General features: G+C 33.9%; 1 protein-coding gene across 13 annotated transcripts in view; it reads left to right on the forward strand.

Moving 5' to 3' along the window:
* dia (diaphanous related formin 1) overlaps window positions 1-24,321 on the forward strand; it is a 55,371-nt gene that overhangs the window by 8,632 nt on the left and 22,418 nt on the right. For 3 of the 13 annotated variants that reach the window (XM_085956823.1, XM_085956817.1, XM_085956815.1), the window contains exons 3-6: window positions 20,034-20,258; window positions 21,230-21,328; window positions 21,617-21,813; window positions 23,036-23,201. In XM_085956823.1, the coding sequence (XP_085812949.1) occupies window positions 20,034-20,258; window positions 21,230-21,328; window positions 21,617-21,813; window positions 23,036-23,201 (687 nt within the window). Of the gene's footprint in view, window positions 1-2,046; window positions 2,125-4,038; window positions 4,308-12,696; window positions 13,156-15,637; window positions 15,912-16,088; window positions 17,578-18,052; window positions 18,335-20,033; window positions 20,259-21,229; window positions 21,329-21,616; window positions 21,814-23,035; window positions 23,202-24,321 lie in introns of those variants that run through there. The other 10 variants (XM_085956816.1, XM_085956824.1, XM_085956825.1 and 7 more) reach the window with 10 other exon arrangements.

The following is a 24,321-nucleotide window of genomic DNA, read 5'->3' on the forward strand; positions in this document are numbered from 1 at the left end:
TTATTTCTGGATATAATAGTAACGCCTTCTCGAGAATTCTCAAGAAACAATGAGAAAACTTGACTTGTTTCTCGAGATTCTAATTTCTTGACAAATTATTGTTATGAGATTCTCCAAAGACATCTAGAAATTTTCACCACAAATAAATTCCATATTTGAGATTTTCCTGATGTCCAGGTTAAGTCTGAAAAAAAGCCCTTATTTTTTTGAGGTCAATCCAAACTCTCGACCATGTCCGATCCTAATAAGGTCATATGCGCCTTGACAGTGTGTTTGTATCAACAGAGTTTGTTTTTACGAGAAAGGATGCCAGCTACTTGCTCAACCTATTAGGTTCATACTCTGACTCGTACACAAATTGAAAAACAATATGTGTACTTGTCAGACACAGGATTCGAACATGGGACCCACGACGCTATACAGGCCGACGCACAGGCCGCACGGCCATCGTGGGCTAATCCAAAGTATTGGAATTATAATAATATTAATTTTTCTGTCGTACTCAAATCAGTAAAATTAAAAGCAATAGGTAGCTAATGTTGTGTTTTTTGTATACAATAGAGTAATAATAATATTATTAAGCTACACATATCTGATTGCCCACTTGTTCCTCGATGCCTCCTACTGCCCCTAGGGCCACCAACGCGACCTCACACCCCTACAGCGTCCAATTTAGTAAATTATGGTTATAAAAAATAATGTTTTAACTCTTCTAATGAAAATTAACTGTTTTGTACCGATAAATCGATCAGACCACAACTGATATGTTTACCTAATTTCATGGCCCCCACATCCTTAAGTGGGCCCCCAGGCTAGGATCTTTGGCGGGCCCCCCTTCCTATTGCTAAGGATAAAGGCAGTGTTCCACTCTACATTTGCCTTTTCCAAATGATGCACGCGGTACAATTAATGTGTAAATTTAGTGTTTTTTTAAATATGTTAATTTTGATACATCCATTTGAATTATGGGGTTGTCGAGTATCGATACACAATTAAAAATTGTATCGTACAACCACATAATTTTAAATAATAATATTACTGAAGGAAAATAGCACCGCAGGCGACTTTTTACTTACTTTAAAGCAAATTTCTGATGTGTGTTTATCTCACGTATCTGGTCGACTCGCCTCGTCGGCCCCCCCCCCTGAGTTCGGGCCCCCAGGCTAGAGCCCTGTTACCCCCCCCTTTGTGGGGGCCATGTCTAATTTAATAGGCTTACAAATTCACACATAGACACAACCACAAGCAATAGTAATACAAACTTAATAGGTATGTATTTTATGTGCGTAAATGGATTTTTTTACTTATCTATTGGGGTTTTATTTATTATGGGGTTATTTAAGTTAAGTAATGTTCTCGTCAACAAATCTCTGTTATCTACCAATGGATATCAGAAACATGACTATCAACATTATGATTAGTTCGAAACTCTCATATATGACTAAAATGCAAACAATGTCCAGATTTTTCTCATTTCGACTCACCATTACATTGAGAAATACTCGCTAATTAATTGCCAAATAGTCGTGAAATGTTTATACCTGTGTATGTACATATTATTAAGGACATCGGCAGTTTGATATATAAATTGTAAGCCATGCAAAATCTACTAATGCCGGTATATCGGACAACCACAAAATTTCTTATGCGGTAACCTCCATTTCACAACGTATATCTATCTACCTCTCTCGTAGAAATTTGTTTAATTCGCGGTTTGTGGTCAATCCGTGTAAGTGTATTATGCCGGGTCCACACTGGCAACATGTCGCGCGACAACCTCGTTAAATTTTACGATATTTATCGTAAAATTTAACGAGGTTGTCGAGCGACATGTTGCCAGTGTGGACCCGGCATTAGATTTGTAATTCCACGGCAACATTTTATGTATTGCAACAAGTGCATTACTCCTCGCCTGTATACTATTTAGCTGTGCCCATCGTTGTTATGAGATAACAGCAATACAATAAGACGTGTACATAATATTATGTATCTAAGGCTGGAGTGAAATAAAATTGTATTTTTATGCTATCGGTTATCAGTCTTTCGTATAGTTCCGACGGTATATGACGTAAAGTGTATCTATATTAGAGAAAAAAAAACACTCATTAAACAATTCAAAACACGGTAGAAGAAATTTACCTATAGAGATTCTATACAACGTGTCTATTCTAACAGTCGCGATAAGTGTTACAGTGGAATTTACCACTTTCGCGATAGATATTAAACGGGAGCTATTTGAAAATAATTAAAAAACGATGGTATTTATTCTTAAGTCGAAAAGAAATTACATATTACATGTATTGCACATAATATATTCTTTTTAACACTACAACAGGCCACGAAGTCGAATGACAGTAGTGTAATGAAACACTAATGTAGCATAAGCGAAACGATCGCATAAACACATAGGTTTTGAGAAAACCACAGAATTAGTGTATTGTGATCTCCTGGATGAGAGCCCAGTGCGTTACGCACATGTCTCATCTATAAAAGTTTGGACTAGTAGGGGGTCGTCCATATATGACGTCACGCCGTTGAAGGGAGGAGAGGTCCGGTATAATGTGATGATTTGTGATGGAGGATTAGGGGGAGATGTAGAACATGTGGCGTTACAAAAGTAACGACATGTAAAAACATTTTTATGTGAGAATAAAATATTCTTTTAGAATATTATACTAAAATTTATGTTTTTTAATAAATTTATTATTTAACGATAGAGGGGATTAAAAATGTCACTTACTTTAGACAGGGAGATAGAATATTTTGTGGTAAAATGTTACGATCCTGTAAGGGGGGTCAAAATAACGAAAATCGTGTGATGTCGTTTATGGACGACACCTTGTAGTAATGGATCTGTTTTAGCAGTTGCGCTAACCGTTACAGTGGCATTTACCACCAGTGGTCGTCGAATTCTTTACACGGGAGGTACGACACAATATCCCGATATTTTGTACGTTAATCAGGATCTACGAAATTAGTTAAAAGTTATCGTAGTATATTCTTGGGTTTTCACCGTGTCTCCTTCTTCCTTCTTTACTCGACGTTTCGGGCTGGTTGCAGAGGCCATTATCAAGAGATATGTTTTATGATGAAATGTAGTGTATGTATGTGAATGTAAACGTTGCTCTAAGAATGTCAAAATGAATCCGATTATCTAAGAGCAAACGTTGCTCAGAGTAATCTGTCAATCATTACGACCGGGGATACTGGATAGTTAAAAGTTGTTCGGTAAAATGATCACTGACATCTCATCTAAGTCTGCTTTTTACTAATTTCCTAGTGCCTATACAATCAACCATCAAAGCAAACAAATCTATTTCATACTTTGTGTTATGACAATGTACATAATATGAGGATAGGGTAAATGGTCCAGTCACTAGCCATGCTATATTTTAATTGAAACCTCGTATGTTCTGATTGTTATTTAATTCATACGAAAATTAATCTAGTAGTTACCTAGGCATATGTGTTTTAATTTGTTAGTATAAAATACTTTATATTATCATGGTTCCGTACGTCCTGTATTTTTATCATTACCTAAAAAATCTGTCTTTTGTTTGATAACTTAAAAAATATTCAATATTTGCTCGACATAATATATGGAAAAGCTGGTATTTATCAAGGTACCAACCTACCATATCGTGGAAACAATATTGTAGTACAATATGCGATTAACGTTATTTATTTTTTATGTTTTTATGGTTCTTACTATAGTCCAACGAATGTTGGTCGCAAATCATTCCTGTCAAAGATAATAATAAATTAATGGTTGTCGTACAATTCTTTCATGTTTCTTTATCATTATCTTATCTTATCTAAGATTATCTGAGATGGTATATTTTTAGGAAATTAATAATTATTTTCGATGTGTCATAATAACATAATAAATATTTATAATAACAGCATTTTTTCCCAATTGAAAAGATACGCTGTTATTTTATGATAAATAAATAATTGTGATATAGAGTATTGGTTATGTTTCACTCAATTTAATTTAATACAGTGTAATTTCACCACGATATTTTTTTTTAAATATAGGCACATACAGTGGACTACCTAAGTGAATAAATAACATGTGCATTCATAGTTTGTAAGCATTTAGTGATAAAAATGACAAATAATACTTGTTTAGTGATAATCATGTTTTATGTGTTAACGTACTGTGAACATACAATGTAACATTTTGAACTCTTTTGTACATGCTGCTAAAGGACAAATTTTTTTTCGATTTAAATTTTGTTAAATCGAAATTTTGTGTTGTCATAATGCCACGCATCAAAAGGAAGGACAGCTGGAGAGGTAAAACGGTGAGTGTTTTATTAAATTTGTAGCTAGATTTGTTGTACCTATAATATGTATTAATAATTAATTGTATGCCCACTTTAAGCCCGTTTCTGGATTATAGGTACCAATTAGTGCAGGATCCCATAGACTTTTCGTATACATAATATGCGGAACGCATTCTGACAATTGGAATGGGTTTTTGGGGTCACGCAGATATATAATGTCGATGTTGCCAGGCGATATTAGTGGTATTTTTTTTTTTTGAAGTTTTTTTTTTTTCTTATAATCCACCAAAAATTGTTCTGAGTTCTTCAATAAAACCAAGACCAAATCAGGGATTGATTGAAAATGTAATAATTGTACCATGCCATCGGCATGGTCGTAGAACGGTTCGTCCCATTTGAAAAAATAAAAATAGCGGGTAGTGCAATGTGTTCAAAATTATCGATTCTTAGGATCCTCCTTGGCTTAAATTATTTTATTTAGTAATATTATTGTATAGAATCACCCAGATTGGTTTCTTTACCATATATATGCATATGACATTAGTTTTAGTATAATGGTCAATCCAGAAACAGTGTAGGCTGCACATATAGGTAGGTGAATAAATGAAATAACGATAACCACTAACCACACTAAGTGCACTTTATTAAAAAAAAGAAACAAGTCAAGTGTTCAAACTGCTTTAAGTATCATGATCACAGTTTTTACAAACACTACTTACAGATTTGCACAATGATATAGATGTCAAAGCCGATTTCTTATAACTACATGATAATGTACGGCAGTTAGAATTACATTTGCATGGTTTAACTAAATAATTTGGTAGAGGTTCATTCGTCATTTGTCTTGGATACAAATTATTTTCTCGTAACTCATAGCCAAGTTGTAGGAAATCAACAGGCTCAAATAGTGGATCAGATGAGCTTTTCCATAAATAAACTTGTGAAGAATTTAAATATAAGTATTTACATTGTTTAAGGGCTTCAGCACAAGTTTATTTATACAAGAAACCAATCTGGGTGATTATATACAAAAATATTACTAAATAAAATAATTTAAGCCAAGGAGGATCCTAAGAATCGATAATTTTGAACACATTGCACTACCCGCTATTTTTATTTTTTCAAATGGGACGAACCGTTCTGCGACCATGCCGTTGGCATGGTACAATTATTGCATTTTCAATCAATCGCTGATTCGGTCTTGGTTTTATTGAAGAACTCAGAACAATTTTTGGTGGATTATAAGAAAAAAAATTAAAACCTCAATAAAAAAAAAATTTACCACTAATATCGCCTGACAACATCGACATTATATATCTTTGTGACCTCAAAACCCCAGTCCAATTGTCAGAATGCGTTCCGCATATTATGTATACGAAAAGTCTGTGGGATCCTGCACTAAATACTACATTAGAGTGTCGTTCCGCGGGTTGCTTATCAGTTGTCACCCATCATAGCTTGTTTTGACCATTTAATTTGAATTCAGTTTTTATTGGTTATACGCAATTATACGCACCTACTATTTATAGACCAACTTCTATGTCAAGTCTTCTACGTCACTGTTACGTCACGTTTGCTTTTTGACTTGTCATAGCAGATACACTATCTCTGACTGTTGAGAGGAATTTAAAGCTTTGTTTTCTGTTTCTCCTCCTCATAATATTTCTACATTCGAAATAATACTCTTTATATGCTTCCGCGAAAGTTTAATCATTTTAATGTCAACAAAACTCCACGCGATATCGAGCACATACTGAGTTATCGGCGTGGGGAAAGTAAACGCTGTGGGAACTGTTTTAGTTCTAGAAACGTCCGTGGTGTCGTAGAAGACTTGATAATATAGAAGTCGCACTGTATTCCTCATATTTCATTCATAACATCCATACAACTGCGATTAAATATTTTTAGCATACGATTTTCTAGGCCAAATTCGATAACAGCCGTATATTGAAAAAAAAATACATGAGTTATAAATAAAAATACATGTAAAATTAGCATTAAAAATAAATTGAGTAATAGGTATATATCGATGTGTTGCAGTAGCGAATGGCTGTTAAGATTCGCCATAAAGAGTCCACATTAAACTTTGTTAGTCATACGTATTTAAGACTATAATTTACAGACGGTGTTGGTTAGTTTAAAAAAATCAATTAAACCCTCCCTAACCAAACCATCATAGTTTTGGTGTATTTTGGGCGATAGGTACGACAAAATTGTGCACACTTTTCCATTCGTATTACACATATTTTGTTGGTTCATTTTTTTAATTGAATGAGCCCTTCCTAAACCTATAATATATAACAAATATTATTCTATCTATAAAATACGAGGGTGGGTCAATAATTCCTTAGAAAAAAGCATTAAAACAGTTTTTATTTTTGTATTTTTTTTTTTATTTCTCAACATAATCTCCTTGGAGCTCAATACACTTGGTTAGACGTTTCTCATTTTTTTTTAAACCGTCAGAAAAATAAGTTTTCGGAAGGTCCTCAAAATAAGCATTTGTCCGATCGATGACTTCTTCATTTGAAAAAAAACGTTGTCCACTTAGCCATTTTTTTAAGTTTGGGAAAAGGAAAAAGTCACTGGGGGCTAAATCTGGCGAATACGGTGGGTGGTCGACCAATTCGAACTTCAATTCTTCAATTTTAGCCATTGATCGTAAACATGTGTGAACACGGGCATTGTCCTGATGAAAGAGGATTTTTTTCCTGTTTAAATGAGGCCGTTTTTCTTCAATTTTGTTTTTTAGCTGGTCCAATAAAGATGCATAATAATCCCCTGTTATTGTTTTTCCTTTTTCCAAATAGTCAACGAAAATAATTCCACGTGCATCCCAAAATACAGTAGCCATAACCTTACCAGCTGATTTTACGGTTTTCGCCTTCTTTGGACATGGTTCGCCTTTCGCAATCCACTGCTTTGACTGTTCTTTCGTCTCGGGAGTATAGTGGTGTATCCATGTTTCATCTTCAGTCACAAAGCGACGAATAAATTCATCCGGATTGCGTTGCATGAGCGACAACAGGGCTTTAGAGGCCACCACCCTATTGCGTTTATTGTCGACTGTGAGCAAACGCGGCACCCATTTTGCAGAAATTTTTTTCATGCCCAATTTGTCATGTAAAATAGAAATGACTCTACCTTTTGAGATCCCTGTAACCTCAATTATCTCACTCAACTTTAATCTTCGGTCACTTAACACCATATCGTGGATTTTATTGATCATTTCTGGTGTAGTCACCTCTACAGGACGTCCTGAGCGTGGTTCATCCTTTGTTGATGTACGACCACGTTTAAATTCATTTAACGAGTTATAAATAGTTGCAAGTGAAGGAGCAGATATGCCGTGAACTAAATCCAACTCATTTTTTATTTCCTTTGCTGTTAACCCTTTTATATTAAAATGTTTAATAACAGCTCTAAACTCAATTTTCTCCATTTTCCATTTTTCCATTTTCCACAAGCAAATTTTTTTTTTAAATGTACGAGAAACACACAATAACCCGACCAATCTGATTGAAACTTCGCAGCATACTGAATCGGTAGTGCCGCTGCATGAAAACAAACCGCTTACAGTACTAGTCGCGCCACCTGTCGGCTTTTCTAAGGACTTATTGACCCACCCTCGTATCAAAAGTTATATATGATTTAATTGCATAATTTCAGGTATTTTATAGATGGACAAGTATTTTTGACTATTATCTATTATGGCTTGGTTTTCACAGGGTTTAATTGAATTTTAAAACACCATCTGTAAATGGCAGTCTTATTTCAATGAAAACAAATAATACGTATGACTGACAAAGTTTAGCGTGTACTATGTATGGCGGATATTAACAGCCTACCTTCACCCTTCGCCACTGTGTGTTGTAATTATGTCTGGAAGATACACGTTATCATCGTGACAAGTTTACACATGAGAGCAATCCGACTATGCCTGGGGATATCATTGCATATCACCACAACGACGTGTCAACACTGTAAATATTGACACAAAGGCGACAGTAAGAATTCGACCAATGTCCTTTGCACTCATCAACCTCATTTCATTATAAAAAAAACTTTTACTCAATTGTGATTAAGTAACATTAATGCAGTGACGTATAATATTTACATATTATATTATTACATGTACATACTGCGTTTTAGCCATGAACGGTACCAATACGTCACTCGGCCAAATATTATTCTGTATGTGCATAATATAATATTATTTTATATTGTATGAGAGAGGCCGCTATTTATAAATGGTTACGGCTTATTTATTTTGAAAAGATCTTGAAATACCGATGGGCAGTTCAAATCACCACTGCTCTTTTAATCGGAGAGCATAAATAAAATTTTGACCTTTTCAAGAAATAATGACCATCCCTTCTATCAACTAGATCAGGCGTGTCCGAAGTGCCAGTGATCTAATATTTGGACACCTTCACAAACGTATTAGATTTGGGCGAGGTCACTGAGGCGTTACAGATTAAATCTGTGGAAAGATGGCAAAATATGATATGTCGGGTTTTTTGGCAAAATAAGTTAAGTATACCTTCAGACCCGTATCAATGAGATCAACAAGATATCAAAATATGGTATTAATAGATCTTATAAGTTGGGAGAAATAAGTTGAATCAATATGTGATTTGTTAATTGTTTGAATATTTTTCGAAGTTTAAAATTGCTCTCCTGAACAATTTAGAAAAACGGTCATATCATGTTTTGGCACCTTACGACAGAAATGATACTTGTCTTTCACCATTACAAAGCAATGCTAATTTTTCCATTCGTTTTGGTCTTTTTTTGGGAACTCATTATACCATGTCCATCGTTAAATTATTGCTGTGCGAGAGAACTACGCCTCAGTGTGAATCACAGTGTTCACATCTTCTTTTTTTTCACTCATGCGATATGAGAAAAACCATAAAAACACTATCTATACATTGTAGTCTTAATTCAATGAAAACAAATACGTTTGACAAAGTTTAGTGTCCACTATTTATGTAGAATCTTGACAGCCTACCTCCACCCCTCGCCACTGCAATAAATAAACAAATGAATACAGTTAAATTATATAAACACATATATACGTACTTATATGTATAATATGTTAAGCAGTGTGCTATTAAGTACGAATAAGTACGCCGAATGCGCTAATTATAGATACCATAGTATTCTAAGTCCACCTAAATTCAACTCACACAAGTGGATTATGTCGATATCTAAAGCAATTCAGTTGAATACATCTTGTACGTAATCCGTGAAAAAAATCACATTTGGGATTATTGATTGGGAAATAAAATTATAGAACACAGTTTTAAAATAAAAGACTGTCATTGAAAGCATAGGGAACAATGTCACCGTAACGATAAAGGCCTGAAGAGCCGAAGTATACGAATCTTTCATTGTAGTGCATCAGCGCATTGAATTAAAATTGCCTGAATTTGAATACTATTTCATTTAAAATTCACCTTCGTGTATTTACTATTTTAGTAATTTATTCACTTGAACATACCTTGATTTTAGCAGATGCTTGTTTACCCAATATTTAAATCATCCACAGGTGTTATATTATGCATTATCATGTGTAATTATTTTACTAGTGATCATGAAAATGGCGTAGGTAGGTATCTGCTGAAACGTTCATTTTATAATCTTCTAGTATAAGAGTTACAACTTGTATAATTTAACATACCTATTGCTATTTCAACATGGCCCGTAGTTGTAACGTTATAGGACTATAAGTAATATGAATTTATTACTTCCTCTCAATGTTAGAGCGCGATGCAGAACCATAAAGTACCTAAGATACTCTCTTAACTTCGGCGACTTAAGTTCAGTGAGAAAAATATATATTATTCTTATTAGAACACTTAAGTAGAAGAGAGAAAGAATGTGTGACGTGTATCCTAATATTATTCTTATTAGAACGGTTGCTTAACGTCGACAACTCTGCATTACGGTCTTAAACTTATCAGCGCCTCTTTATCATCAGTATCATCACAATATAAAAACGTCTATAGCCTATGGACCAGGAGGTGGGGGGGGGGGGGACGTTATATTATATTATCCATAATATTGTGTCAGTTTCATGTATTTGATAATACTGCATTTTTTATTTTTAAATATGTCGACGTAAATATTGCTTGCAAGTGTTTCTTGCTGCATTTTATTATTGTTTAACAAGTTATAAAATGGCCAGCTTATAAATTCTTCAATGTGTAGTGGCTCTCAAACTTGTTCATCGTGATCACCTTACTTCTTAGAATAAAACTAGAATATTTTTTTTTAAATTTAATACCGTACCTACATATTTTGTGACACGTACTGCAATTATCGCACTTATAAATACATTATATAATGGTTAATGCCTTCCAGATGTGGTCATATAGATAGATGTATCTTTCAGCTTCGGGGCGCCGAAATGTCCCGTTTTTAAAAAGAGAGCAGCAACTCACGCTAACAATTAGGAATATTTTAATGTGCGAATTGAACCAAAATACCTACGTGGAAAGAAATTCGAAGTATAATGGATGTATTGATTGAAGAGGGATTTATCAATTTTATCTAAGATACATAAGTATTTAATGAGTAGGTATTCATTTGTTTCTAACTACATTAGGTATACCGCAAAAAAGTGACTGAATGGGAGTGTTTCAACCGTAAGTCATTGGGTGGAATTATCTATAGTCTAACGGTGGAATTGTTCAAACAGTTTCACATCAATAATTCGAATCATACGAACTTTCGTATAAATAATGCACCGGTAGAAAGGGTCTTTTCTTTTATGAATAAGTTGTGGATGGGCGAAAAAACACAGTTGCATGTCGCAGTTCTTAAAGCAATGTAAATTACCAAAGTAAATTTTAAGAAATCCAGCCAAGAATTTTATTCTTATTTGAAATCAAAATCGAATATACTTGAGCAAATTTGTTCTTCAGTTATTTATTTTCACCTGCGTAGTATAAACTATAAAAAGTACCTACTATATTTTTGGTTGTTCAGAAGATAATTGGTAATAATAACTAGCACTACCATCGTAATTCGCAATTCAGTACCACTGTTACAGCTCCGCAATCTGAGCTTATCTTTATATTATACTTATCAAGTGTTAGTAAGCAGTACAGTTTGATAAAGATTTGATTTATCGCTCATTGTTTCAGACTCCTTTCTAACGATTGTCATCTGAGAATTCCATACGTACCTAATATCAATGTTTGTTTTATAATACACTTAATCAAAATAACTTTACAATTCAGTTTAAATTCAACTTTGGAGAAAGACGCATCGACTGCATTCACTGTATCAAACCACACAAGTGATTGTCTAAAATATAATCTGTTATTATAGCTATACTAGGTAGGTAATATGCATATTATATTAATTATCTTATAATAAAATTAGTTTAAATATAAAAGGTGTTTATATGAAAATGATCCCGCCGTTCCATAACACACGTTCTGAATACAGTTGGCCTCAGTCTGAAGTATTCTAGTGCCGGTATGATTTTTCTACTAACTTCGGCCATCCGTTCACGTGGAAACTCAAAAAAGACGAGACTGAAACTCCAGTATCTAGCTAATGTATTTTTCAATTGTGGCTCGCTGACGGCAAGACTGGAATCTCTCAGTTTCAAAACGTTCGCGACCGAAACCGAAGAGACGCGACATGCTAGTCTCCCAGTCTCTCAGTTTCCAGTCACCCATAAAACAGTGGTACCAATATCAGTAGATTCGATGAAAAATCATATTTTCCTTCCAAAATTGGTAGCACTGAACTGAACGAGAGAACAAGAAATAACAAGCCGAGACGTCAGAAGTTAAAGATGGGCGAACCGATTTTTAATTTAAAATACTATGTGGCAGATGTTGAGAAATACTTCTGCCTGTATAATTACAGGGTGCCAGAATATTCCCGTAAAGATATTACGGACAAATCTTAGAATGAAGTAGGAAAGACAATGGGTTTGACAGTTTGAAGTTATGCGATTATTAGGTTTCAGTATCGCCGTGTGCGAAGCATCAGTCACTGGCCAGTTTATGAGTTCCATCACCAACCAGCTCGTCAGATTTTAGTTTCTGCGTGAGCGGATGGCCTTACTGTGGAGAATGATACCTGATCCAAGATATTATACAGAATTCGTCAACTTTCTCAGATCAGTGGCCATCCACACGAGTAAGCTTGAAGAACCTCCATTACATGCTGTTAATATAAAACACGTGTTATTTGCATACATTTGCCGTGATTGCTGACTACATGCTTACTTATGATGTAAACATAATACAGGTGGCTAACGCAAGACATTTCGATAATTACCGCCATGCGGACCACGTATTGAGCAACCTGACTTTACTAGGTCACTGTTACAACGAATAAGCTAATCGTCTAGTATTGAAAATGGTAATAATTTACGATCAGTATAAAAAATTCACATTTCGCATTAGTCGATTAGTCTTCGGCCACTTTTAGAACGGCATGTGCGCATTTTGTTTCTCGACTTGCCACTAATAATAATTATTCTGACATCGTTTTAACGGCCAGATTGTAATTAAAAAAAAAACAATAGTAATGTAAGATCAATAATAATAAGTAGTGAATATTGTCAAGATAAATTCTGTGCCAATTAATATTATGTATTTTAATTTGTTGAGTGGAGTCGCTATTTTATCAGTTAACATAATATTATTGAAGTTCAACGTATTCAAATTATGTGAAGTTTTATATTTTTGTAATTTTATATTTGGGTGCAACTCTCGTATTAAATTTTTAAATTCTCACCGTGTGTTCTTCCTCATTCTTTCTTAGATGTTTCGGGCTCACTAAAGAAGCCAATACGTATTTATTTTCATTGAACTAAGAATACAAATTGCAAATGGTAAAAATTCAATTAATCCCTGCCTAAACTAAATATTATCTCCTCTCGTTGGCTACATTTCTGTATTGAATCAATTAAAAAGTGACTTCATTTTAATGTCTGTTTATTAGATCATTTTTAATTCCCACGCAACGTTCTGTTTTCATAACATAATATACAATATGCTTACATATGCCATCACTCCTCGTGCTTCCTGTGTATGTTTTCGTGGAAAACATAATGCATTTAAGTATTTAGCAATGTGACAAAGCTCTGATGCTGAAGTATTATTTTTGGCACATGTGCTTCACTATTAAAAAAATACTTAAGTCGTATTGCTACTATTTTTGTTAGTTTTGAGTTCGACCCACTCAAGAAACAGTAGGACACTTTTGTACAGTGTGTTGTAAAATATTTCTGCAATTATTATTGATTAAATAAACATTCACCCCACATATACATATACCCCATATACCTATACCCACGATGGCAGCGCGGCTTAAGCTTGGCCTATATAGCGTCGTGGGTCCCAGGTTCGAATCCTGGGTCTGGCAAGCACACATTTATTGTTTTGCAATTTGTGTATGAGTCATAGTATTGACCTAATAGGTTGAGCAAGTGGCTGACATCCATTTCTCGTAAAAACAAAATCTGTTAATACAAACATCCACTCTGTGGAGGCCCGTATGATCTTATTGGGATCGGACATGGTCGGAAAAAATAAACATTAATTTTAATATGAAATACGTGCACTTTACGTGCAATATGTGCACATTTTCTTTGACACATTGCACCGCGTTGTTGTACTTGGGAGAACGCTGTCTCGAAAGCCGTAGGTGCGAGGTTGCATCCCGCGGGTGCTAAATATTTTAATTGTTGTTTTTTTGTTCAGTGTATGTTTAATTCAAATTGAGCGAATGGCTAATAACCTTTCTTTGTACGTCTGTTAATTTAATCATAACTCGACGGGCAAGATGATGTAGCAAACATTTGTTTTTTTGGGGGGAAAATCTACCATAATAATGTGTTAAAATATTTAAATATTTTACAAAAGATCCAATAAGACTAAAATATACACAGTTTGTTCAGATTACCTTTCCTGGCAATTACAATTTTGAATTTTCACGACAGATGAAGTTTACTTGTTTTGAATTCGATTTCTCTTCTTTGACATGGCTGTCAGAATTATTTTCATTTTTACATGTTATATGCCTAGCTAGATACAGATATTTTAATATTGAAGAATGTAATTAGGTATTATATTATAACGATATGTAACGTTAATCTAATGTTTATTTTATACCCACTAGGTACCTATAACGTAATAATATCAAACTGATATAAATATTTCGTGTTTTTTTTTAAATAAATTTAATAGCCCTGACTGTTTATATTCTTTACTTGTCAGCCATGCTACATCTAGCTCAGAGGCAGGAGTTAACTCCGTGTCACATTTTTTCATGAATTTGATTAAAATTGTTATATTTTTGTAAAATTACAAATGTATGACTGAAATACCCCATACTTACACTCGAGCAAGAAGACAAAAATTGTTTGAAATCATATAGTACATTTGAGGGTTGTAATTTCAAAGTGAACTAGAGGAAAATGAGTTACGAATGCCAGAATTTAAAGGATAAAATTTTGAACAAATATTTTTTGTATAGAAATAACCTAATAGCATTCAATCCAGTAGAAAAATCAACTTCAATAACGGTGTTAGTTACAAAAGTAACTGATTCCAATACAAAAAGCATATTATATTGTAACACCGTAAACAGTTTTTTGGTTTTTTCCCAAAAAAATGTTGAAGTGGAATAAGTTCACTTTGAAAATACACTCCTCATTTTACTTAGGTACATAAATAAATTTTACGGATCATTTCACGACCAGTGAACAGCTTTGTGTATCAAGAGACGAAAAAACGTCACTTGTTTTATATGTGTAGTGGTCCAATTACGTAAATATATTATGAGTATACAAGATTTGTATCATTATTCATTACAATCATTACCTACCAATTAAGCGCCATTGCGTTGATTGCACATATTATATTTAAGAAACTGGATATTAACTACATCATTTAAATATTTTCATAATATACAATTAAAAATAAATTAATATTTTCGATATTTACACGTTTAGTTTACATGTAAATTCGTTCCCGGCACCGCCACACTACGAATCAAATATTAATACCTGTGATCTCATTCAAATAAAATCATCGTCATTGAACATTGTTATGCATTGATTTGATCGGATGTGAGAAGGTCTCGCGAACAGTCTCTTCTGATTTATTATGCAGTTTGGTACTGTGCCACTATTTCGTCACCAAATAGACACTTATTGCTAGAATATTTTGAATTTGTTCCATTTTTGACCAGTACCTATTATTATTTGCCTCAGTGTTGTTCTTGTTTTAAAATCACAACATACTGTCTTATCGGTAGACTATTTTGAATTTGTTCCATATTTGATTAGTGCTTATTAATATTTTCCTCAGGATTGTTATTATTTTAAAATCATATACTAATTATTATTGATGGTGGAATATTTTGAATTTGTTCCTACTAATATTTTTTGGAACATGATCGTTCTTATTTTAAAATCATAACATGTGATCTTCTGATATTAATTGTGGTAAAATGATTTTGTTGTTTTTGTGAAAATATTGCAGAGTTTTCTGTTTCATAAGTTCTATAAGCAGTTCTATAAAATAGTGTGTTAAAAATGAAAAAATCTGAAAATAATCCGGAATGAACACCATGTACAATTTCGTAAGTGGACAATGCATTTTATTATTTTTTTATCTGACTATAATACGAGTTATGACTTGTTTATAATAATCACTAAAATATTGTTGACCTAATAATATGTACTTATTACTTATGATTGTTAGATATACTAAATTATTATAAAACAATTTTTCCTGTTTTGGTCACGGATTCCCCTCGAAATGGTATTTACATTGTATTTATATTTTTCACATTTTATAATAGGTCCGTCATATTTTTTATCAATTATTCAAAGGGAAAACACATACATTCTATAATAATATTTACATGTAAGTACTTATTTTATTTTAACGTTTATAATTTTATGCATTTTCAATTACCATTATCGACCATTACTATTTTCGCTCCTAATCAGTACCTAATTTATACACTACCAAGGGGTCTATTCTATACACGAGGAGGCTATCGAAGGCTATCAACGGTAGATTATCATATTTATGTATTGAGGTATTATTATTCTTCGTATTGTGCCATCCCCTAGCCACCATCAAGGAGATCTTGGATTTGTTGTCTGCCACCCGGATCAGTTCAGTGGAGCTGCACTCGTACCAATCACGGAGGTTCTTAAGCCACGAAATGCGGCTTCGTCCTCTGTTGCGCTTACCATTGATCTTTCCTTGAATGACAAGTTGGGGAATGCTGTACTTTTGTGCTCTCATAATGTGGCCGAGGTACTGTAGTTTCCTGCTTTTGATACTACGTGGAACTTCTCGGTCCTTCCCCGTTCGGTTGAGAACTTCAACATTTGTCACCCGGTCAGTCCAAGGAATTTTGAGGATGCGTCTATACAGCCACATCTCGAAATCTTCAAGTCTCCGTGACATCTCTTGGCTTAGCGTCCATACTTCCATACCATAGAACAGAATTGCGAGAACATAACAACGTACCATACGCAGTCTCAGTTGTTTCAATTGTCAAAACTGTCTATCTCGCTTTAAAAGTTAGCACAGCCAAGAGAGGGGCTGTTAAAACATAACACTTTTTGACAGTTTAGACGGTTAACTCTTTGTAACAATTATCCCCTCAATACATAAATATGATAAACTACCGTCGATAGCTGCCGATAGCCGCCTTGTGTATAGAATAGCTTCGCAAGACCGATTTCGTCTTGTGACATTGTCAATGAGTATTTTTCGTGGGTACTCCTTAATTGTATTTTATTTCATATGTCGTAACTCATGAATGATTATGATTTATATTGTTAAGTTTTTTGTTATTTTTTCATGTCCATGTGTATTCCGTATGACGTGTCGTATGGATATCACACAGCGTCTCCCAGAATCTATATCTTTCGTCAGTGATTATGCGTTTGATTTAACCGTTGTTAAAGTCCCGTAAAACTTCTGTTTGAACTTTAAAATTGACTACATTCAGCGTAAATTAATATGTAGGTATATCTACTGAAAAAATAATTAACTCAATCAATAGAACACTCCTTATTTCAATTTGTCACGTCCAGAATTGTCTGTACTAAGAATCTGCAAGTGTGACATCTCTCTTATTTTTTTCATCTATTTTTGTCTTGATAGTACTTAAACCTAACCTCTCACAAATTAAATTAAGATAGTCTTTCAGTTTTATCCGCGATCTTCTACGACGAACACAAGTTTTCTACATTATTTCGCTATAATATTTTGAATTGTTTTCGGTAGGGATCTTATAATAAATCTGTCATATATAATAATATTATTGGTGTGTTCTTTTTTACGCTTCATTCTGTGAAATCAGCTGATGTGTCTATGAGTTGTTTTGTTTTTTTTTTACGAATTCGAAATTTAAATTTTCACACGGTCGATTCCTAGTTGGTTATGAATTCGTTTTTTTTTAAATTATTTTATTAGGCTTGTAAAATAGTGTAGGAATATTCCTACTTATGTTATTTTTTCTTAATCGTTTTCAATTAGCCACTAATAAGATCTTTTTTCTCTATATCGTAGTAAAATGGCTAGTTTAATTTATTTCTTATCTGTAAATGGTATTAAAATTTCATAACGCGTTATGGAAATTAAATATTTTACGATTTTCTCAAATCAAACAAATAATTAATTCGTTTTGTTAGCAGTAAGTAAAATGAATAAATAGGTACCTAATAATAATTCAGATAGTTTTTTTTTATAATCCTTTCGATGCATACAATTTGCATTGCATACATAATATGCAACCAGTTGCATATTAAAATCACTGTGAAAAATATGAAATAAAAATACATATTAAGTATCTTTAGGGTACATACTGTTTTGACTATAATAAATAACCATAGTATACCTAAACTTAATTATTAGCATATAAATTAAGTTACTGATGAGTGAGTAAAAAAAAACTGTGGGTGTAATTGATCTAGTTAATTAAAAATGGATAATTTGAAGGCAGTGGAGAATTTCATCAAAGAAAAGTCGCCTTTTCAGGTTTGAATATTTTTGTTGCGTTATTATTTTTCTTGTTTTATCTTTTATCATGGTGAAATAATGTTATCGCACCATTTAATTTTGTATCTTTTTTGTGTCCCTCATTGTTGAAGATCGTGGCTCCTTTTAAATGTCCGCATCCAAAATTACATTTTAATAAATTAATATGTCCAACTACTAAGATTAGTTTTTTTTTATATAAATACATATTTGATTCATAAACACAGAACTGTTTTTATGGGTGTTCATTATTTCATTTCTATATTAATATTACATGATAGTAGTGCTTTATTATTTTCGTAGTTTTATGTATATTGTGGACAAGCACAGTATGCGAGGAACGGTTATTCAATTGAGAGATTATTTTGTGAATTGCTTGATTGAAAGGTTTGATATCGACTAAGATCGTTATTTCTATTTTATGTAGATAGTGTTATTGTGTGATTATGTAGGTATTGAGATACCCGTAGCGTCCTTCTCTTGGTCGGACCATCGCGTAGATAGGCGACCTCCATCTTCCGCGGAAAACCTGTTTGACGTTTTCATTGACGGTCGGCTTTTCTACCATTTTCCCTTCTGGGTGTGTGGCCAAAGACCTGCCTGGATATATAATTTAGAGAGCCAGTTCTTCAGACATGTGCATGTGCCTTAAACACCATGTCTCTATGGCATTAATCTTGTGTCTTTCCCTTTTCTGTTATTTATATGGTTCAAGTCTCAATCAGGGATGCGCCAAGCAGGGGTGTTGGAATGCGTAGCACCCAGGCGGTAAAGTTTGCGGGGCAGCAAATTTTCAAAAAAATATAATAAAATCAATTGTATAAGCTGAATCTTATATTGAAATATAAATCTAATAAGTATATTGGGTATGTGGCACACTGCCAAATAGCTGCAATTTCCAAAAGGCGGCAAATCGAATAATGACTACAAAATATATTTAAAAATACATTACATTTTAATATTCCTGTTTAAACAGTTTAAAATCTCAGATATATGACAAATACATAACAGTTGTAGGTACAGACCTGCCCCTGGACGAAATTAAAAAAACCGCCTCGTTCAAAAACTCCACTAAAATTCCCCATTGAAGTTTTCAAGAACAAATTGATTTTTTTTTCATTTTTTCAGATACCTATAATACAGTGTGCCTCTCCATATCATGCGCTTAAAGTATTATAAATGGTACTGTGTAGTAGCATTTGCAAACTAAAATAAGCACATCGTCGCTATAGATTGGTTTGTCGGATATCCGTTTTTATCGAAAATTTTTTGTATCTAAATGGACAAGAACCACCCTTTTCTTTAAATTGCTTTGTAATGAAAACAGCATTCATATGCTGTAAAAACAACAATTTAAATACCTCCATGTATTTAAATATAGGATAATGTAATTTGTTTTTCATCTCCTAAACATTTTACATTTGGTCTATTCGACAAACCAATCCTACAGCGACGACATGGGTACGGCAAAAGCGATTTGCAAATGTATTGGTATTGCTTGCTAGTATTCAAACATGTATTGTATCAATACACTTGTCAATCGCCCACGGTGCCACCTTAGAAAGATTTACCTATACTTTAAGAATAATGATTACATCGATGATTGTGGGTTCAAGATCCGGTGAAAATGTTTTTTTAATTTGTATTATTTTATTTGAATAAAAGATATGTTCATGTTTATCATTAATTTATTTTCCAGCTGGACACATGGTTCGGGCGGCCGAAGAAGGGTGGCAGTATATCAGGGGGCACGTCCGCCACTGGAAGCTCTTCCGTAGGAGACGATGGGGTGAGCCAGGGGAGCGGGGATGGCTCCTTCGGCCCAGAGCGGGAAGAGGGGACCGCAGTGGAGAGGATCGATTACAAGGAGCTGCTCAAGAACCTTGACGATAGGCAGTTGGATGAGAAGTTCAATGAAATGCTGGTAAATTAATTTTCTCTTCTTCTTTGTTTATATCTTCTCAGTCTGAGCATATCGGCACCGCGCGGTACTTCGGCGAATCCCTGTCGCTTGCCACTTTTCAGGTCATGCCAGTCTCGTAGATCATAACTTACTTAATTAGGTTACTGCCAAAAGTCGGTAAGTCTCGTAATCATGTTATAGAGTAATTGCAATTTGATAGTTTGACATGTCCTATAAAATCAAGCATAATACTAATTTCTTTGCGCTTTGTGTGCGTGATCTCTATATTGGATGGCCTTGATTTTTTTTTGCATACATATTTATATATAGACACATAATCCGTTGTTAACTCTAAATACCTAAATTATCGACTTACCAACTTTTGGTAGCAACTGCACGAATACTTCCTTTATATGGTATTTAGTAGTCTTCTAAAACGCTAAAAACCAGTTGGTTTCAGTAAAATGAAGCCATTATCCGAACCAAGTCCATGAGCAATTGACTCACAATATTACATGTGATGTGAGGCTGTATGGTTTGCTCTGTTATCTTATTGTTATTTTTAAAGTCATACCACTGGACATCCAGTACGCCACAGACATCTTTTTTCCTAAGGTGCCATGACTCATTACAGTAAATCATCGCCGTCAGAATACATGCATTGAACAAGTGGCATTTAATTTTAACCAAGTACAGCCATGAGTCCCCGACAACCCGCATTGAGTTGAATGTTGCTCTAGCGATTCCTATTTGGATTGCGAGCCCTCTTTGTGTAGTGTCATCTCCCGTGATGTGTACCCCTAGTATATTTAAGGCTATCGACACTCGTCGGTGTTCTGCCCATCATTAATCAGAGCCGAATGTTGGCAGGAACAGGTGCTACCACACACAATATTGGTTTTCTTCATGTTTATTTTAAATTTACTTTGTGAAACAAAAAATCATCTATAATCTTGTTAATCATCATGAACATTTTAATATTATTTTTCCAGTCTGACATGAACCTATCGGAAGAGAAAAAGACCCCCTTGAAAGCTTGCCCTCGAGCTCAAAAGGAAAAGATGCTTCTTGCTTACAAAGGAGTAACACAGGTAATATCCTGAACAATTACTGTTGATTACATTTTATCTATATACATAATTCGTAAACACATCAGGAACACACGCACCTATTAGAAAATATTTTGAAAGAATATAGTGTTTATCAATTTTATTTCATTGTTATCTGTATGTGTTATTTCATTATTCTGTCTTGGGTCGTAAACCATTACCCCAATCTGGGTCACGGCTCAAAAACCCTGCTCTAATCTAATAGGTAAAGAGATATACAAAACAGTTTTTTTATACAATGTGTTCTTAATTAAATTCTTTTCTGCTTAGGAGGGCAAATCAAAATTCGAAAAGCCATCCGACTACATCACGTACCTGAGCCAATCAGAAATAAGTGTTGGCAAGCTACATTCCTGTCTAGAAAACCTTCGAATATCCCTCACCAATAACCCTCTCAAATGGATTGAAGAGTTTGGACAGAGAGGCATAGGCGTTATTCTTTCTACCCTAAGTGAATGTTATAGAAAGTGAGTAAATATTTCAATTATTTTATTATGTGCCGCAAGGGTTTCTCCTTGGACCCTTCTTTTAAAAGGCACACCTCTAATAGTATTGGTGATGTGTCATCTCTTAAAGGTCCTTTTAAACGTCAGTTCTGTTGTCCGTACAATCGAGGTTTCCGTTTTGGTATGTTTAGACGATCAGTTGACCGTTCAGTCGAGGTTTCAGTTGCCAGTTCAATTCGGAATCGGTGTTGTATATTTACGTAGGTTTTATCCACTAAAAATGAATATTATTTTTATAATTACTTTTTCAACATATTGGTTGGTGTAATGCAGTACCTATATTTGAAGAAATTTACATGTCCATTTAACTGGCAACTCTAAAAACGGATACGAAAACTGATAGAAAATCCATGCTGTCTCATCTCTGTTTTGGTTTCAGTCGGCTGCTTCCGTTTTGCATTTACACATCAGTTTAACGGACAGCTCGACGGAAACTGATTGGATAGCAAAACTGATCGTTTAAAAGCATGTTTACTGTGAAAGGTGGTTACATTAGTGATAAATTGAATGTTGGATATCGTCGTTTCCATTGCAAAATTGTATATCTGCAAAATATGCGTTTTTGACATTTTTGTATAATTAAAACCGCAAAAATCACCTTTACACACATGCAAAATAACACAATTTACAAAAATTGCATTATTGATTAAATTATGAAAACCTTTTTTGAATTGATTCAAGTGCCATACATTTTGTAAACTGTTTTTGTGCTCCCCTGAAAACTTGAGATTTTGCAGATATTCAATTTTGCAATGGAAACGACGATATTCATTTGTAAATAGCATTTCATGGTGTACTTCAAGGGTTTAACCTTGTATCTTGTTTTTTAAAAGAATACTTTTATTCTTCACAAAATAAATCTCACAATCAATTCTCAAACTATGTAAATCACCACTAGATAAAGTGACCATATTCTGGTTGTTTTTTCCTATTGTCTTGAAAGACAGGTTTTTCTTTGGCTGCCATTTTTTGTGTTTATCTGATATTGTTTATTTTATCTCATGCTGCATTAGTTCTGGGATAGGATTTTTCAGGTAAACAATCCCATGAATTTATTCTTTAAATGACTACATTTTAGTTAGCCATCTACCAATGTTTTAAATTTTTTAATGTAAGGTTTTTTTAATGTTTTGGAAAGAACGGAACTATTGTCTATAAGTATTGTGTTTCTTTTATTTTACAGTGATGGGCGTTACGATAGGCCGCAATACGAGTGCATCAGATGTTTAAGTGCAATAATGAACAACACGGTTGGAATTAGAGCCGTCTTTGAGAAACACGAGGCGCTCATTGTCTTAGCAAGAAGTTTGGATCCCGCCAAACCACTGTGCATGATAGAAGCCGCTAAGGTATAAATTAATTTAGTTTAAACTTTTTTAACTGGTTTCAATAAATGTGTCCAAAACCCATCTCCATCAACCAGAATCGATTCACTGTAAGGTGAAAACCTTTCTTAACTTTATACACACTTGTCAGTCTTTTTTGTTGGGTATTTATTCGTCATTCGTCGTTCGAAATATCCATCCTATTACCGATTCATCGGCTTGGTGACACCACCTATCAAATCACATATACCCACATGCTTCCTTATCCATTGTTTCTTTTGTAATCTTTCCGCATTTTGTCCAATACGCATATGCCACATTACTCTACTTTTAATATTGTTGTTGTTGAGACTTGTTATTGAGATTGTTTGGCCAAATTAGGTGATAATTTTGCAACTTTATAGGAGACTAATTTGAAATTACATCAAAGTTCCATTATTTGGTTAAGCACATTCAATATTTAGTTCTGTCTTCCATTAACTTTCCATATTTAACTGTCAAGTAATGATATCAAACACGCGGGAATAATTAAAAATTTCCAATCAAATCAACCTCAGAATGATTGCCAAACAAAACAATCAGTATTTTCAACAGATAGTATTAATTGTGATTGTTTTACGTCACATACCACTTACAATCCAACGCACGCTGTTCAAATTTGTACAAGAATGTGAATAGTAAATATTATAACTACTTGAATAAATTACATGTTGATTGCTCGTCTCGAACGGTGGTAAACTTCTGGCGATTGTTTCAAAGTCAAAGTGGAACCAAAGACATTGAATAAAACCTTCTGTACTAGACTAGTATATAATATATAAAGCTTAAAAAAAAGGAATCATTGACTAAAATGTTACTGAAAGAAATGTTTTTTTAATTTTGAAATTGACCAATCGACTACTTGCACTCGATTAAAAACAATACCGCGTATGAATTATCCATACTAAAGAAGCAAGCAAGACCGCGTATATCCCTAAGATCCAATACAGCGGACGAGCAGAGAGTTGCGGCAATACCGCGTAAGGTCCAACTGATTTACAAAATAATCCTATAGCAATAAATTTGCACAGACGCATACGATGGTAAAAATATATTTTCTAATATAAAACAGGACGACACAATAAACTGCATATAAATTTATTTT

This window comes from Rhyacophila brunnea, unplaced genomic scaffold, assembly GCF_057557595.1.
Source record: "Rhyacophila brunnea isolate RB1 unplaced genomic scaffold, BYU_Rbru_1.0 scaffold_6, whole genome shotgun sequence".
Classification (NCBI taxonomy): domain Eukaryota; kingdom Metazoa; phylum Arthropoda; class Insecta; order Trichoptera; family Rhyacophilidae; genus Rhyacophila; species Rhyacophila brunnea.